General features: G+C 47.3%; 3 protein-coding genes across 3 annotated transcripts; 2 read left to right on the forward strand and 1 right to left on the reverse strand.

Annotated features, from left to right (window-relative positions):
* Window positions 1-12: 12 nt before the first annotated feature.
* Cpsf73 (cleavage and polyadenylation specificity factor 73) lies at window positions 13-2,508 on the forward strand. Its single transcript, XM_002056187.4, has 5 exons — window positions 13-169; window positions 225-386; window positions 452-1,743; window positions 1,810-2,252; window positions 2,321-2,508. Exons 1-5 carry the CDS (start codon window positions 96-98, stop codon window positions 2,408-2,410), a joined length of 2,061 nt encoding a protein of 686 aa, XP_002056223.1. The 5' UTR covers window positions 13-95; the 3' UTR covers window positions 2,411-2,508.
* Window positions 2,438-3,998, reverse strand: CstF64 (cleavage stimulation factor subunit 2 CstF64). The gene is made up of 2 exons (XM_002056188.4): window positions 3,733-3,998; window positions 2,438-3,666 (listed from the first exon to the last, which is right to left on the reverse strand). The coding sequence occupies exons 1-2, from the start codon at window positions 3,867-3,869 to the stop codon at window positions 2,520-2,522; spliced, it is 1,284 nt and encodes a 427-aa protein (XP_002056224.1). The 5' UTR covers window positions 3,870-3,998; the 3' UTR covers window positions 2,438-2,519.
* Window positions 3,999-4,043: 45 nt separating this feature from the next.
* LOC6632585 (uncharacterized) lies at window positions 4,044-14,275 on the forward strand. The gene is made up of 7 exons (XM_032433630.2): window positions 4,044-5,007; window positions 6,730-7,625; window positions 7,694-8,424; window positions 8,705-10,814; window positions 10,884-11,020; window positions 11,086-12,134; window positions 12,201-14,275. Exons 2-7 carry the CDS (start codon window positions 6,921-6,923, stop codon window positions 12,977-12,979), a joined length of 5,511 nt encoding a protein of 1,836 aa, XP_032289521.1. The 5' UTR covers window positions 4,044-5,007; window positions 6,730-6,920; the 3' UTR covers window positions 12,980-14,275.
* The last annotated feature ends 28 nt before the right edge of the window (window positions 14,276-14,303 follow it).

Genomic DNA, 14,303 nt, shown 5'->3' on the forward strand with positions numbered 1-14,303 from the left:
TATTATGCCCGTCATATGTTCACTAATTGAACGCGTTTCTATTGCCGGCAAAACGCCAAATTTATGAGCTCCTAATTTTGATAAATAAAAACACAATGTCGCAGGCCCAAACAAATAGTGACACACGCGTGCCTGATGAGGAGAGCGATCTGCTGCAAATTAAGCCACTGTAAGTAGCTAACAACTGTTTCAAATGCCCGACGACATTAAATGTTCTCTTGCAGCGGAGCTGGCCAGGAAGTGGGGCGCTCCTGCATCATGCTGGAGTTCAAGGGCAAAAAGATAATGCTGGACTGTGGCATACATCCCGGTCTGTCCGGCATGGATGCGCTGCCCTATGTGGACTTGATAGAAGCTGACGAAATTGATTTGCTGTTTATATCCCAGTGCGTAGGAACTTGTGTTTGTTTTGGCCAGCATAAAATGTTTATTTGCACGCTTATTGTTTTAGTTTCCACTTGGATCACTGCGGCGCTCTGCCCTGGTTCCTCATGAAGACCAGCTTTCGTGGACGCTGCTTTATGACACACGCCACCAAAGCCATTTACCGCTGGATGCTCTCAGATTATATTAAAATCAGCAATATATCCACAGAGCAAATGCTCTATACGGAAGCTGATCTGGAGGCTTCCATGGAGAAAATCGAGACAATCAATTTTCACGAGGAGCGCGATGTAATGGGCGTGCGCTTTTGCGCCTATAACGCTGGTCATGTGCTCGGCGCAGCTATGTTTATGATTGAAATCGCAGGCATCAAAATTCTGTATACGGGCGACTTTTCGCGACAGGAGGATCGTCATTTGATGGCCGCCGAGGTGCCGCCCAAGAAACCCGATGTACTGATTACCGAATCTACCTACGGCACACACATACACGAAAAGCGCGAAGATCGTGAGAGTCGCTTCACATCGCTGGTGCAGAAGATTGTGATGCAGGGCGGCCGCTGCCTCATTCCGGTGTTTGCCTTGGGTCGAGCTCAGGAGCTGCTGTTGATATTGGATGAGTTCTGGTCACAGAATCCCGATTTGCACGAGATACCCATCTACTATGCCTCCTCGCTGGCCAAGAAGTGCATGGCCGTCTACCAGACATATATCAATGCCATGAACGATCGCATACGTCGCCAGATTGCCGTGAACAATCCATTTGTCTTTCGTCACATTTCCAACCTGAAGGGCATCGATCACTTTGATGATATTGGACCTTGTGTGATCATGGCCTCGCCGGGTATGATGCAGTCGGGCCTTTCGCGTGAGCTCTTCGAGAGCTGGTGCACAGATCCCAAGAATGGCGTCATTATAGCCGGTTACTGTGTGGAGGGCACACTGGCCAAAACCATATTGTCCGAGCCGGAGGAGATTACAACGCTTTCTGGCCAAAAACTGCCGCTAAACATGTCCGTTGACTACATATCCTTCTCGGCGCACACAGATTACCAACAGACTAGCGAATTTATACGCATGTTGCGACCCAATCACGTGGTGCTCGTCCACGGCGAACAAAATGAAATGTCTCGCCTGAAGCTGGCGCTGCAGCGTGAATATGAAGCAGACGCCAGCACGGACATCAAATTCTATAATCCCCGCAATACGCACGCCGTCGATCTCTATTTCCGTGGCGAGAAAACGGCCAAGGTGATGGGCCATCTGGCGGCTAAGAAACCGGAGGTGGGCAGCAAACTCTCTGGCGTGCTGGTCAAGCGCGATTTCAAGTACCATTTGCTGGCACCCTCCGATCTTGGCAGTAAGTATTATCCCTTGATCGTGTAGTTGCTTTGTGCTTAGCTTCCTCTAATTCCACTTTATTCAGAGTACACGGACATGAGCATGTCTGTGGTCACGCAGCGTCAATCGATTCCCTGGACTAGTTCCCTGGCCACACTCCAACTCCTGCTGGATCGCATTGGAGCTGGTTGCGTAGAGGTTGTCGAGCCGGAGCGCAAGCTGCGCGTTTTCAATTGCGTCGAATTGACTGTGGAGCAGAAGATCATTGTCATGGAATGGCATGCAACGCATGTGAACGATGTCTATGCGGACGCAGTGCTAGCCTGCCTCATGCAGTCCGAGCTGGGCGGCACAAATATCAAGGGTGCCACCAAGCAAACCAAATCGGAGGAATCTCGATTCCGCGAATGCCTCATTGAGACGCTACAGGACACCTTCGGCGACAGCTGTGTGCCCAAGATGTTCAAGGGTGATCTGCTGCCGGTTATAGTCAGTGGCAAGCATGCTGAAATTAATCTAGATACATTGGTAAGAAATGTTCAGAGCTGGGAATCTGTGCTGCTCTTCATACTCTCTCACACTTTCACCTATTACAGACGGTGCAATGTGCCGAGGATGAGGTGCTGAGGCAAATGCTAAATACCACCGTGCAGAAGCTACACCAAACATTGGTGTCTGCTTATTGATGTTGCGAAACCGAGCCAATTTCAAGCTGCATGTGAATCCTCTTTATTAATCTTTAATTATAAGTTTCCAATTCAAATATTATAATGTTAAAACTCGAGCTTTATTTATTTAGCGTGCAGTTCTGGTCTTTGCTATCTGCTCCTTGAGCACCAGAATGCTGGCACGTTGCTCAGGTGGCAGCTGGGCAATTTGATCGTCAGATAATTGCAGCACCTGCATAATCAATGCGGCCTTCTCCTGGTCAGACGCATCCGATGGCAAAACGCCGTGTGCGCCCAGGCGACTTTGCAGTTGCAGTGCCGCCGACTGCTGCTGCTGCGTCACAGGCTGCACCTGCGGAGGCGGCTGTTGCTGCTGTACTGGAACGGGCGGCATGGCGCCACGGAGACGCGGATCCATTGGACGTTGTCGCGGATCGCTTGGGTATGGAATGGGTGCGGCAGGCGGGCCCTGTTGCGGCTGTGGTTGCATTTGGGCGCGAGTGCGTGGATCCATGAGTGGCGGTGGCACTGGATTGGGCAGAGTACCAGGCACCTGTCGCATATCCTGGTCCATATTGCGCGCAATCATACGCGGATCCATGTTGACCGGACCACCGGGCACCATGCGCAAATCAATGTCATTCGTATGCATATTATTAAAGTTCGGGCCGGGCACGGGCATGGGCTGCATCGGTCCAGCGCCCCCAACAGCCGACTGTGTAGGAGGCTGCTGTTGAGGCGGGGGTTGCTGCTGCTGCTGCGGCGCTGACCCCATGGGCATGGCTACAGAATTGGCATGCGGATTACCACCCAAAACAGGCGGCATTTGGTTGGCCTTAAAGAGCATGCCTAGCGCCTGCTGCGGATCGACGATTCGCATTACCACCATGGCTTGAAGCAGCGCATAGGCCAATTGCGGATTCAGCATGAGCATTTGCCGAGCCTCTGACGGATTGCTCACAATGCACAGTTTCATTTGCTTCATAAGCTCGTACATCTGCTCCGGCGGCAGGGACGCAACTGTTTTGGTAATTAGCTCGGGTGCATCATCCGGGTCGCAGGGTTCGCCATACGGATTCTCCACTTGCGGCCCCTGGAGTAACTGTTGCATCTCCATGCGCGATTTTTCTGTACAAGCATTGTCGACACGCAGAGTTCGCCCGCCAATTTCATAGCCATTGAGATTGCGCATAGCACTTAACGCAGTCTCCTGATCCTTGTATTCACAAAATCCAAAGCCCTTGGGCTTGCCGCTTTCGCGATCAAACACTAGTCTAAAAAAGGCACACAGTGAGACATTACACATTATCCACATGGCCCACAAATGCCGTTGGACTTACTTTAGCGATAGAACCGGGCCGACTTCACTGAAAATTTCCTTAAGCTTCTCCTCAGTGGCTTCATAGGGTATGTTTCCCACAAACACGGACCTCATGGATTTGTCCATAATACTCTGCTCTTGTGCTTTGTCTGCCATTTTGTTATTACTTATTTGTCTTTCGCTGGTAAAAACAATAAAATAGTTAAATCTATTCTAAATGCTAGTCGCCACAGTCGTCAACAAAATTTCCCTATGATGCAGCCACACAGAGTTGCTTCGTGAGCCAAAGTGTTGGCAAATGTTGAAACGATGCCATCATAAGTTTTACAACACTCTAACGCCTGGTGTTGTAATTTTTCATTTTGTCGCAAGGTGAAATCGAAATGATGGCTATTAAATAGTGCGAAGTGAATTTAAATCACTACAAATATCACCAAATTGTAGCTAACAAAGGCGTGCATCAGTTTTGCATAAATGCCCCTAAGAAAATCTATACAAAGTGCATGAAATACGTGATTGAAAATTTACTTTGTGTGTAGCACACACACGCACACACATGGAGATAAACGCAGCAATGGCCTCGCACTCGCATTCGCAGCATATATATAAAAGCTCAGTTGTATATTGAAGAAGGAGCGCACAAAGCAAAAGACGAGAAGAAAGATTTCTGTGTCATTGAACGAGGCGAAGAGGCGACGACCAGACCAAGACCAAGGAGCCGCAGACCGCAACTTAGCAATTACATACAATACAAGACATATATAATAACAGCTGCAGGTGCCCAACTCTTCAAGGATACTACTGCCCCATCCCCTTGCGTTCATCGAAGAAAACTTGCCCTTGCCCTCAACAAACACACAAACATACACGCATTACGATCGATATTGACGCCGCCTGTTTATAAAAGTTTTTATTGAACGCATATATCATACAAATGCAATTGCAATTCATTTACAATTAGTGCTCATTAAACAGTGTTCTCGATGTGTACAAAAGCGTCAAGTGCGGGTGTGTGTGTGTGTCTAACGTCTCTCCTTGAATGAATTCAAAAGAGAACCGAGAAAATTTAAGAAATACAAAGCGGAAATACTCTGAAATTGTGTCTACCTTTCGTACGTGTGCGTGTGTGTGTGTGTGTGCAAGTGTAGCCAACGATAGTGCGTTGTGCGTGTGTGGAAAATCAACCCAACAGAAGACAACGCTCGGATAGCTGCCCGCAACCCGCAGTTCGCAATCCTACGCAAGATCATACAGACACACACACATCTGCAAAGCAGCTCCAGCAGCAGCGAAGGTAGGTAGAAAGAAGGTGGCAATTATTGTTTGAGTTTTTTTATTTTGTAATGTATGTACTCATCAAAAGTATCGATGTTATGTGCTGTATGTATGTATGTGCTCACTCGCACGCACTTTTGATTTTTATGCGACTTGTTCATCGTTTTGCATTGTAAGCTTCTCTCGAAGGAAAAATCAATAGCAACAGACGTATACATTTGCTGCTGCTTTTATTTCTGTGCGGTCCCAGCACAACACAACCCTTGTACGCTTTGTACCAATATAGCAGATACAACAAAAATATTAGCAAAAATAAAATACAACAATTTGTCGTTGTGGATGTGCATAAAAAAACTACGCAAAAAAGCTGACCATTTCCAGCAGCATTGCCAGTGTTCTACAACAATGCAGCGCTAGAGCGCACTTGATACACACACACACACACATGCCTATATACAAATGTAGAATTGAGTACTTGTGACGAATATCGATATTCTCAGATCAGAGTAGGAAATTTGTACATTCAAATAAATATCCCAGCATTCAAAATAGTTAATTAACTCAAATTGATCGATAACGAGCTTATACACAGTGAAAAATCATTTGTGCTTTGTAAAGCATGCCAGAAAATTAGGTTTGTTTATACTGAGCAGCTGTTTATTCTGACAGCTGGAATTTTTGCACAAATGGGATTTATGTGTACGGTGTTTAAAAAATGTGAAATACAATTTTTCTTCATTTTGTAAAGCTGAAACTAAGCAATGCATATGCATATATGCAACGATTTATAACAATAATATTGATAAGCGAATACCAGCTTAGAGAATTTTATTGTAAACATTATATATAAAGGTTTGAGCTGGTTTTTATCGTTTGAATTAATAATCCTGTTGATTAGTCAAAATCTCTGTCCATATAATGACAACAAAATCGATTTATGCAATTGAGAATCATGAATTCTCAATCAATAAATCATTTGAAACTCACATTCAGTGATATTTTGTTCATTCCGCAGTCACAGTATTCGCTGATTCATTGCAATTATTGCTCATGCCCTGCAAATAACTCATCATTATCGCGATGTTGCCGTGTGCTCATCGTCCTCGTAGTGTTGCGTATAACACACAAGTTGAATGCACAGAAAAAGCTGTTCCAAAAGTTGTTGTTGGCCCAACTGGGCATTCCATTCCATTCCATTTGCACTTTGCGCTCCTTTCCTCTACTGCAACTACAGCGGCAAGCAGTTCAAAGGCGGATGAAGCTTTAACCGATGCTGTTGTTGCCTCCCGTTTCGCGTTCCCCGTTTCCCGTTCCCATGCACACGCATACATGCTTAGCTGCATAATGGGTACTAAAATACATGTGCATTTGTATATATATTGCTGTTTATTTGTTGTTTTGATTTTACTGCCTGCCGCATACGTCCTTTGTTTAGCCATTTTTCTCACTTGGCATTGACTTTTTTATGCTGTGCTCTATCTCTCTCAGCCATTGCGAAAGCTTTCGCTCTTGCTTGCCAGTGCATAAATATATTGCACGTTTCCGCTGATTAGGTCGCAACGATCCGGGGTTTGAGCGGTGCAGTGCATTCTTTGCGTTGCCATATCAGTTGGATATCGGTATCAGCTTACGGGAATTATTATAGAGTTTCGTTTTTCAGCACAGAAATATATCTATGTATATGTATGTATGTATTATGTATCTGCGAACCACGTACAAATATTTTTCTGTTCACTTGCAGCGCCGCTCAAGGATTGAGCAAAATGGCCGCCACACGAAAAACAGCAGCACAAGTCACCGTTTTATGACTTTAAACTGATATCGAGAGAGCGAGAGAGAGCGAGAGAGAGAGAGAGAGAGAGAGCGTCAGAGTGTACAGCAGCTGTACGTAGTTTGATTAACCAGCGGGCGAGTTAGCAGAAAATCGTCATCATGGTGGACTGTGTGCAGTGCCCCGTGTGCACGCTGTATCTGCATGCGGGCATGAATCTCTCCGATCATTTGGAGACACATCCCAAGGAGCAGGTCATCAAGGCTCTGGTGCAAATGACCATAGCTGGCAACAATGGCATGGGCAGCGCCTTGGCTGCAGCTGTCCTCTCCGGCACCGCCACGGCAATGGATGGCGGCGCTGCATCTAGCTCATCCTCATCATCATCATCATCATCATCATCATTATCATCAACGACGACAGCGGCTGATGTGAAACCAGTTGTGCTAGACGCAGCTCCTGCGCCAACAACATCAACAGCATCTAAATCAACAGCACCCAAAGCTGCCTTGCCTAGCAGCAGCACCAACAATAGCAACAAATTGAGCAATCCACCGATTAAGGCAGTTAAAAGCGCGCCACCCACGACTGAGGCGCCAGCCAACACATCCAATGCACCCACCACTAGCAGCATGAGCGCCATTTATTCCGACTATCGCTATGAGCAGCAGCCGCAGCCGCAGCAGGCGACGCTGCACGGGTTTGCACGTGGTGCCACCACGCTGTTAATACCGCAAGCGCCACAACAGCAGCATCAGTATCTGGCCAGCCAACAGCACTTTGCCCACCATCAGCAGCAGCAACAGCAGTCGGCCATGAAGTACACCTATGCAGCAGCGCTTCCACCGCCGCCGCCGCCACTGCAGGTAAGTGACCCACCATTAGATTTGCATGCCAATGAACGTAGTTTAATATTTTGAATCGTCTCATGCAGCTTTTTGCACAGCAGGCGACGTCAACGCAGTCGCATCAGAAGCCACCACCCGCCTATGGCGCCGCCATCAGTCAAATTCGATCTCAGCACAACCAAAACAAACAACAACAACAACAGCAACAGACACAACAACAGCAACAACAACAACAACACATGAGCGTACAACACAGCGTTAACCTTGCACCACCGAGTGGCAAACATGGCAAAGTCCATACGGATATCTTCTTGAATCCACCGCCTCCACCAGCGCCACAGCTCACGATTCCGTCAACGTCGTCGTCGTCGTCGTCGTCGTCTTCGTCATTGTCAAGACTGCAACATGCGCAACAGCACCAACAATCTCTTGCAGCCGGCAGCTATCCAGGTGCCAACTGCGCCAGCTCCTCTGCGACTTTGATATCATCCACCTCCGTCGGACGCGCCAGCAGCTGTCGCCAAACGAGCAATTCACCTTTCGGTGCGCTCTTAAATGCCGCCGCGCAGGCCGCCTGCGCCTCGCCCGTTACCTCCAGTGCGTCTGTGCTGCGCTATGCCGAGTCACCAGTGGCCCACTATCTAGAGCGAGAGAATGGCGACTTTATTGTCCAGGAGACGCCCAAGCACATTGTGGAGTGCGTCGAGAAGGATGACGGCGAGTTCTCCGTGATTGAGCGCATCTATCAGTCGCCACCCAGCGTGCTGCACATGCACGACGATGACGACGACGAAGAGGAGGACGAGGATGACAAGGGGTAAGGCATTCACACATACACTCCTTACTCTTGCCTAACGGCTTTCATATTAAGCTGATGAAAGCTTACGGGTTTACGGTTTACGGTTTACGGCTCAAGCTAATGCATCGCCTTAAGGTTCAGTTCAGGAAACAGGTTTCATTTAGTTTTTCAAAAGAACTACTCGAAAAGAAAACATTCGAGCCAAACCATTTCAAAATGTATAATTTACTATTGTTTGTGCGGATCTATGCGGGATACCTTTAGGGCTGCTATTAAAGTGTGAATTTCTGTTTTTTAGCTGGAACAGCGATGATGAGGATCACATGAAGGTGGAAGACCATGTAGAGGATGGCGACGACGAGCACGAGGATAGCCGCAGCCGAGTTGCACCCAAGACTACAACGAAAAAGTCACGCAAAACAAAAGCAAATGGCAGAAAACACAAACGCGCCAGCAAGCATCAGCCGGAAGATGAGGACGACTTCATGAGTTTAGGCAGCAGCTGTGCCGAAAGTGAACATCATGCAGAGCAGCAGCAGCAGCAGCAGCAGCAGACGCAGATGCAGCTGTCGCTTGCGTCCTCTTCGCCAGCTCAACTTAGCACGGCGCCTTCGACGAGCAGTGGAGCAGCTGCTGGTGCTGTTGCCACCACGTCCCCCTCCCCCACCTCTTCTGGCAGTGCCAATTCGACGCCCAGCGGCTCCACAAAGTCCAAAAAGAATCGCGTGACGGTGCTCAGCGATGTGCCGCTCAACATGAACGAGTATTTGGATTTGGTGGGGAACATTGTGGCTTCAGGGCGCATTGGTGCAGCTCGTCCGTTTGCTGCCGTGGCGCCCATACCGTTGGTCAAGGTGGAAAAGGAGGAGCCAATGGACGACTATGACACCGAACAGGCTGCAATGGAGCAGGCTGCAGTGGAGCAAAAGCCCAGCGTTGAACATGCCAGTGGCAGCAGCAGCAACAGCAGCAGCAGTGGACACGGCACCACAAGCGTCATACGCATGGCAGCGAGCACTAGCACAAGCGCCAGCACCAGCAGCGGCAGCGGCACAAACGTTGCTAACGAGGATCTCACACAGCCGCCGCCAATGAAAGTGGAAGTGGAGCCAACGATGCTGCTGCCGCAACGCTTTTCAGCTCCGGCGCAGCAGCGTGGACCCAAGAAATTAGTCATCAAGCCAAAGGCCACAGCGACGGCAACGACAAAAAAGACTGAGAACAACGCTGCCGAACAAGCCAGCATATCAAAGGCGTCCACAGAGCTGGTGCAGGTGAAGAGCGAGAATGTGGAGGCAGTCGCAACAACAAGCGGCAGCAGTATACTAGAGAAGCATCTGACTACCAGCTATGCGGCACAGCAGCAAGCGCGCAAACACTCTGCAGTCAACGATGATGATGCACGCGTGCTGCTGGAGTTTGCCAACTCGAAGCAACTGCCGCTGGCGGGGAACAGCAACCAGACCACGTTTGTGGTAAATGCGGCCAGTTTTGCATCGGCGGGATCCGTATTTGCCAGCGGCAGCAGCGGCAACGCGAAGAAGTCAAGCAAGCCGGGCGACGAGTACATTCTGCCTGATGATAACAATCTGGAGGTGGATGAAATTGTGATATCCTCCTCGTCATCCTATGCCTCTAATTCGCAGCAGCAGCAATTGCAGCAGTTGCAGCGCCAGTCGCCATCGCAACCGGCGCAGCAAAGCATGCAGCAGTCGCAGCAGCCGTCCGCCTTTACAGATTTCAATTTTCTCTACCATCAAAATGCAACAGCAACAACAGCGGCAGCTGCAGCGGCAGCGGCAGCGGCAGCTGCAAGTGCGGCGGCAGCTTCCCACTTTGCAGAATTTGGCATACATCAAGAGCAGGAGCAGCAGGAGCAGATATTGCAGCATCATCCACAGCATGGCTCTAGCGAGGCCACCAATGCCGCCACTCTAGCCTCCTCCTCTAGCAATTCATCGGTTATGGATCAGGATTGCTCCATGAATGCAACGTTTCGCTTGGGCAAGCAACAATCCACATTGGCTGGCTGGTATCAGCCGCAGCAGCAACAGCAGCAGCCACAGGCAAGCAGTTCGCACAGCTGCCATGTGGAGCAGTCGAGCCATTTTATTGCCGCACTCGCAGCCGTTGACTGCTGCAACAGTGTGGCGGGCGTTGATAGCGATGTCAAGTATTTGGATCTGGATACCTGCAAGCGGGAACAGTTAAGCAACAGCAGCAGCCATTTGCCTTCTGTATCCGCATCCGCATCGACAACATCCTCATCATTTGCGGCCGCTGCCACGGAGAGCAGCCTGGTTAGTGGCTTGGGCCTAAACATACGCACCGATGAGAAAATGCCCGCCAAGGGTGAAATCTCCGAGCAGGAAAGCAACTGCGATATTGAGAACTCCTGGAGTCAATCGGTAGGCACACCGCAAACAAACATAGCCACATAGTTCTTATCATTACCGAACTATTCGTATCTTTTGCAGATGTATGGCGACATATCACAGCGCTATTTTAGAAATCAGTTCACTGATGGCTATCATCAGCAGCTGGCCGATTGGCGTCACGATTCCTATCCGGCGCAGGACCTCAGTGGCCAACAGCAGCAGCGTGAGCCAAAGCGGTGGGTATTTGGCTACGCCAGGACAGTTTTATATTTGTTGAAAATCTTTTCTGTTCACTTTCCAGTTTTGATTTCAACGCTGTCGCTTCGGAGTACGCGCAGTCGGGCGAGCTAGACACCTCCCCGAGCTCAAATAGACACAATCATTTGTTGGATGCACAGCCCACTGCTTCCTCGTCGTCATCGGCTTTGCTGGCTGGTCCACCAATAGCCTCGACGTCACGTGCTGCTGCCGAAGCGGAGGCCGTCGCTGCAGCGATGGCGCAACGAAAGCCACCGCGTCGCAAGATCTACAAGTGTCCGCACTGTGTGGTCATCTTTGAGAAGCTGAAGGAGCGCAATGCGCACATGATTGGCGAACACAACTATGTGCGCCAGAATCGACGACTCATCTGCACGCAGCCGCAGATCGATGCCACAATGCTTGCACAGCCGCCGGATCAGGAGCAGCAACAGCCGCTCCAGCAGCAAGTCCTGCTGCAGTCTGTGGGTCAAAGCAATGGCGATGTTATGCATGAGGATTCCAAGGATGGCATTGTGAAAATCAAGCAGGAACACTGCCAAGATAAACAGGATTCATCGGAGCAGCTACTTGGCCAAATGGATATGCCCGATGTCAAGGATGCTGGCCTGCTAGATGCCAGCGCTGATAATGGTCGCGATGCGGACATGAAGCCACCAGCCAATGTCTCAGAGCTGGACGAGAAGCCAGCCATAGCGCCATTAGCCATGACCACACCAGCTGCCAAGCTGGCTGCTCTATATCGCATGCTCATTGCCTACAATGAGTCCAAGCTGGGCCAGGAGCGCAACAATCTCAGCGAGCTGGAGCAAAAGGCCATGGAGAAATCCATATTCCTCTGTTATGTGTGCCGCACCGATTTTCCCTCAGTAAAGCTGTACGATGCACATTTGACAGAGCATCCCGCTGAGTGTTTCACCTGTGGCAAGAAATTCTATCGTTGGAAGAACTTTTCACTGCATTTGAAAAGGCATCTGGGCTGGAAGGAGTTCGGCTGTTATGTCTGCGACAAGAAGTTTGTGGTGCGTAGCGCGCTAGTGGAGCACATGCGCATGCACACGGGCCAGACGCCTCTCAAGTGCAAGATATGCGGTAAGTTGTTAAAAGTAGATACCAATTAGGGATAATTAATTAAGCATCCATTCTTCTTGGTATTAGGCAAAAAGTTCAAGCGTTATTCGAACTTGACACAGCATCGCAAGCGTCACACCAAAATGATGGTGCGCAAGAAGGAGTACGTGTGCCATTGTGGCGAGGTGTTGCCCTCCAAGGCGCGCTTCCTGTGGCACAAGGAGACGCACGACTTGAAGCCCAAGTGCTGTCCTTATTGCTGCGATCGTTTCGTGCATGCCAATTCGCTGCGTAGGCACATTCGGCTGGCCCATTCGGATAAGTTTGATTATGCCGAGCCGATGGAGTGTCCCATGTGCAAGCAGATCTTTGCCAAGACCTCCATCAAAGCGCACATGGCAACACATTCGACAGATCCGCAATACGATTGCGCCATATGCAACAAGAGCTTTTCAACCAAATGGAATCTGAAGATACATTCGTGGGTGCATGCGAATCGCACGGCCAAACCGTTCAAGTGCGAATACTGCCCCAAGGCGTTCGTTCGCGAGCTGGACTTCAAGAACCACATGAATGCCCATAAGCAGATCAAGCCGTACACCTGTGAGTATTGCGGCTGCAAGTTCATACGTAAATACAATTATATGCGGCATCGACGGGAGCATCATGGCAACAAGAAGTTCACCTGCGACCAGTGCGACAAGTCTTTTCATCGTCATTATTATCTGATCGAGCATCGGCGCATCCACACTGGCGAGCGTCCCTTCCACTGCACCATCTGCGGCAAGAGCTCGACGACAAAGACCAATCACAATAAGCATCTGAAGATACATCATTCGCGGGATCCATTTACCGTCGAGGTTTAAATCAATATACTAACGACTAATCGACTTATCTAAAGTTAAATTCATTAATTAGCTAGCTGTTCATGGCTCTTCTCTGTGCATGTATGTGGGTGTGTGTATGTTGTACGTGTGTGTTAACAAAAACAAACTAGTATTACCTATTGAAACTATATATATATATACATACATATACGTATTGTATACATATGCGAATGCCAATTCTTGATAAACAACAACAACAAAGATGAAATCAATTTATCATAATATAATATTAATTACATTTTACTAATCGTACATTTGAATGTGGTTTAAGAGACTTAGCTAAATGTGAAAGTGTTAACAGCCCCTTTGATCCCACCCTCCGCTCCTTTCCATCACACACGCACACACCCACACGCACATATATACACACACACACGTTAAACACAAATATTTTAAAACAAATTGCTTTAATTTTTGTTTAGTTATAAACATAATTACAATTAGTGAAATGACATGCCTAGTTCAGTGCAATATTCATTATTATCATCATTTAATTTTACGCCCTAATATTAAAACATCTCAATTTTAGTTAAATAACACAATTAATTTTAATCATTTGTATTTACTTATCTTATCTATATATGTATTTATACATACATATATTTTTATGTTTAACTCGTTTGTAAAAGGCAACAAACAAATCCTATATAAATAACATTATTCTTTTGAGTTTTCGAAGCTTGAGCACATTCTAAGCCACACAAATACACACACACACACACACACCCCTAAACACATATATAGTACACAACCAATTTGCAGGAGACCGTTTTCAAAAATGTTATATAATTATTTCGTATATTTTAAACCAAACAGACAAAACTGTCTATCAGAGATCGAAAGTAAACGAACACAACTGTCATATTGAATGAATATACCTAAACGTAATTACCATCTCGATGTTTCTAGAATATATATATATATATATATATATATATATATATTTGATTTTGTAGTAGTTGCAACTTCTCTAGGCTATTTTTAATAATTGTTTGCGATGGTTTCGATTATGAAGCGATTAGTTAAAATTTCTAGTTTGTAAGTGAACACACAACACAGCATAAGCATTATGAGAATTAATTAAATACATTACCTTATAATATGGAAAACAAAAACAAACAACAAAAAAACAAACGAAAAACAAAACAATTTTCAAATATTTACAACTTACATACAAATTTCAACGAGAATCAATGAAAACAACAAAACATAAACAAATACAAAATAAAATTCGTTTTGTGGAAGAAATAAATGCAATTTATGGATAATTATAAACATCGTAAATAAATGTTTTTGGTTGGGT

The sequence above is a fragment of the Drosophila virilis genome, chromosome 2, assembly GCF_030788295.1.
Source record: "Drosophila virilis strain 15010-1051.87 chromosome 2, Dvir_AGI_RSII-ME, whole genome shotgun sequence".
Classification (NCBI taxonomy): Eukaryota; Metazoa; Arthropoda; class Insecta; order Diptera; family Drosophilidae; genus Drosophila; species Drosophila virilis.

Bases quoted from the DNA above. Each gene is read 5' to 3' on its own strand.
- LOC6632585 (XM_032433630.2), top strand. From the start codon at position 6,921: ATGGTGGACTGTGTGCAGTGCCCCGTGTGCACGCTGTATCTGCATGCG. The intron at 7,626-7,693 runs GTAAGTGACCCA...CGTCTCATGCAG, and splicing joins CGCCGCCGCCGCCACTGCAG to CTTTTTGCACAGCAGGCGAC. The intron at 12,135-12,200 runs GTAAGTTGTTAA...TCTTGGTATTAG, and splicing joins TCTCAAGTGCAAGATATGCG to GCAAAAAGTTCAAGCGTTAT.
- Cpsf73 (XM_002056187.4), top strand. From the start codon at position 96: ATGTCGCAGGCCCAAACAAATAGTGACACACGCGTGCCTGATGAGGAG. The intron at 170-224 runs GTAAGTAGCTAA...GTTCTCTTGCAG, and splicing joins CTGCTGCAAATTAAGCCACT to CGGAGCTGGCCAGGAAGTGG. The intron at 387-451 runs GTGCGTAGGAAC...TTATTGTTTTAG, and splicing joins GATTTGCTGTTTATATCCCA to TTTCCACTTGGATCACTGCG.
- CstF64 (XM_002056188.4), bottom strand. From the start codon at position 3,869: ATGGCAGACAAAGCACAAGAGCAGAGTATTATGGACAAATCCATGAGG. The intron at 3,667-3,732 runs GTAAGTCCAACG...TGCCTTTTTTAG, and splicing joins GGCCCGGTTCTATCGCTAAA to ACTAGTGTTTGATCGCGAAA.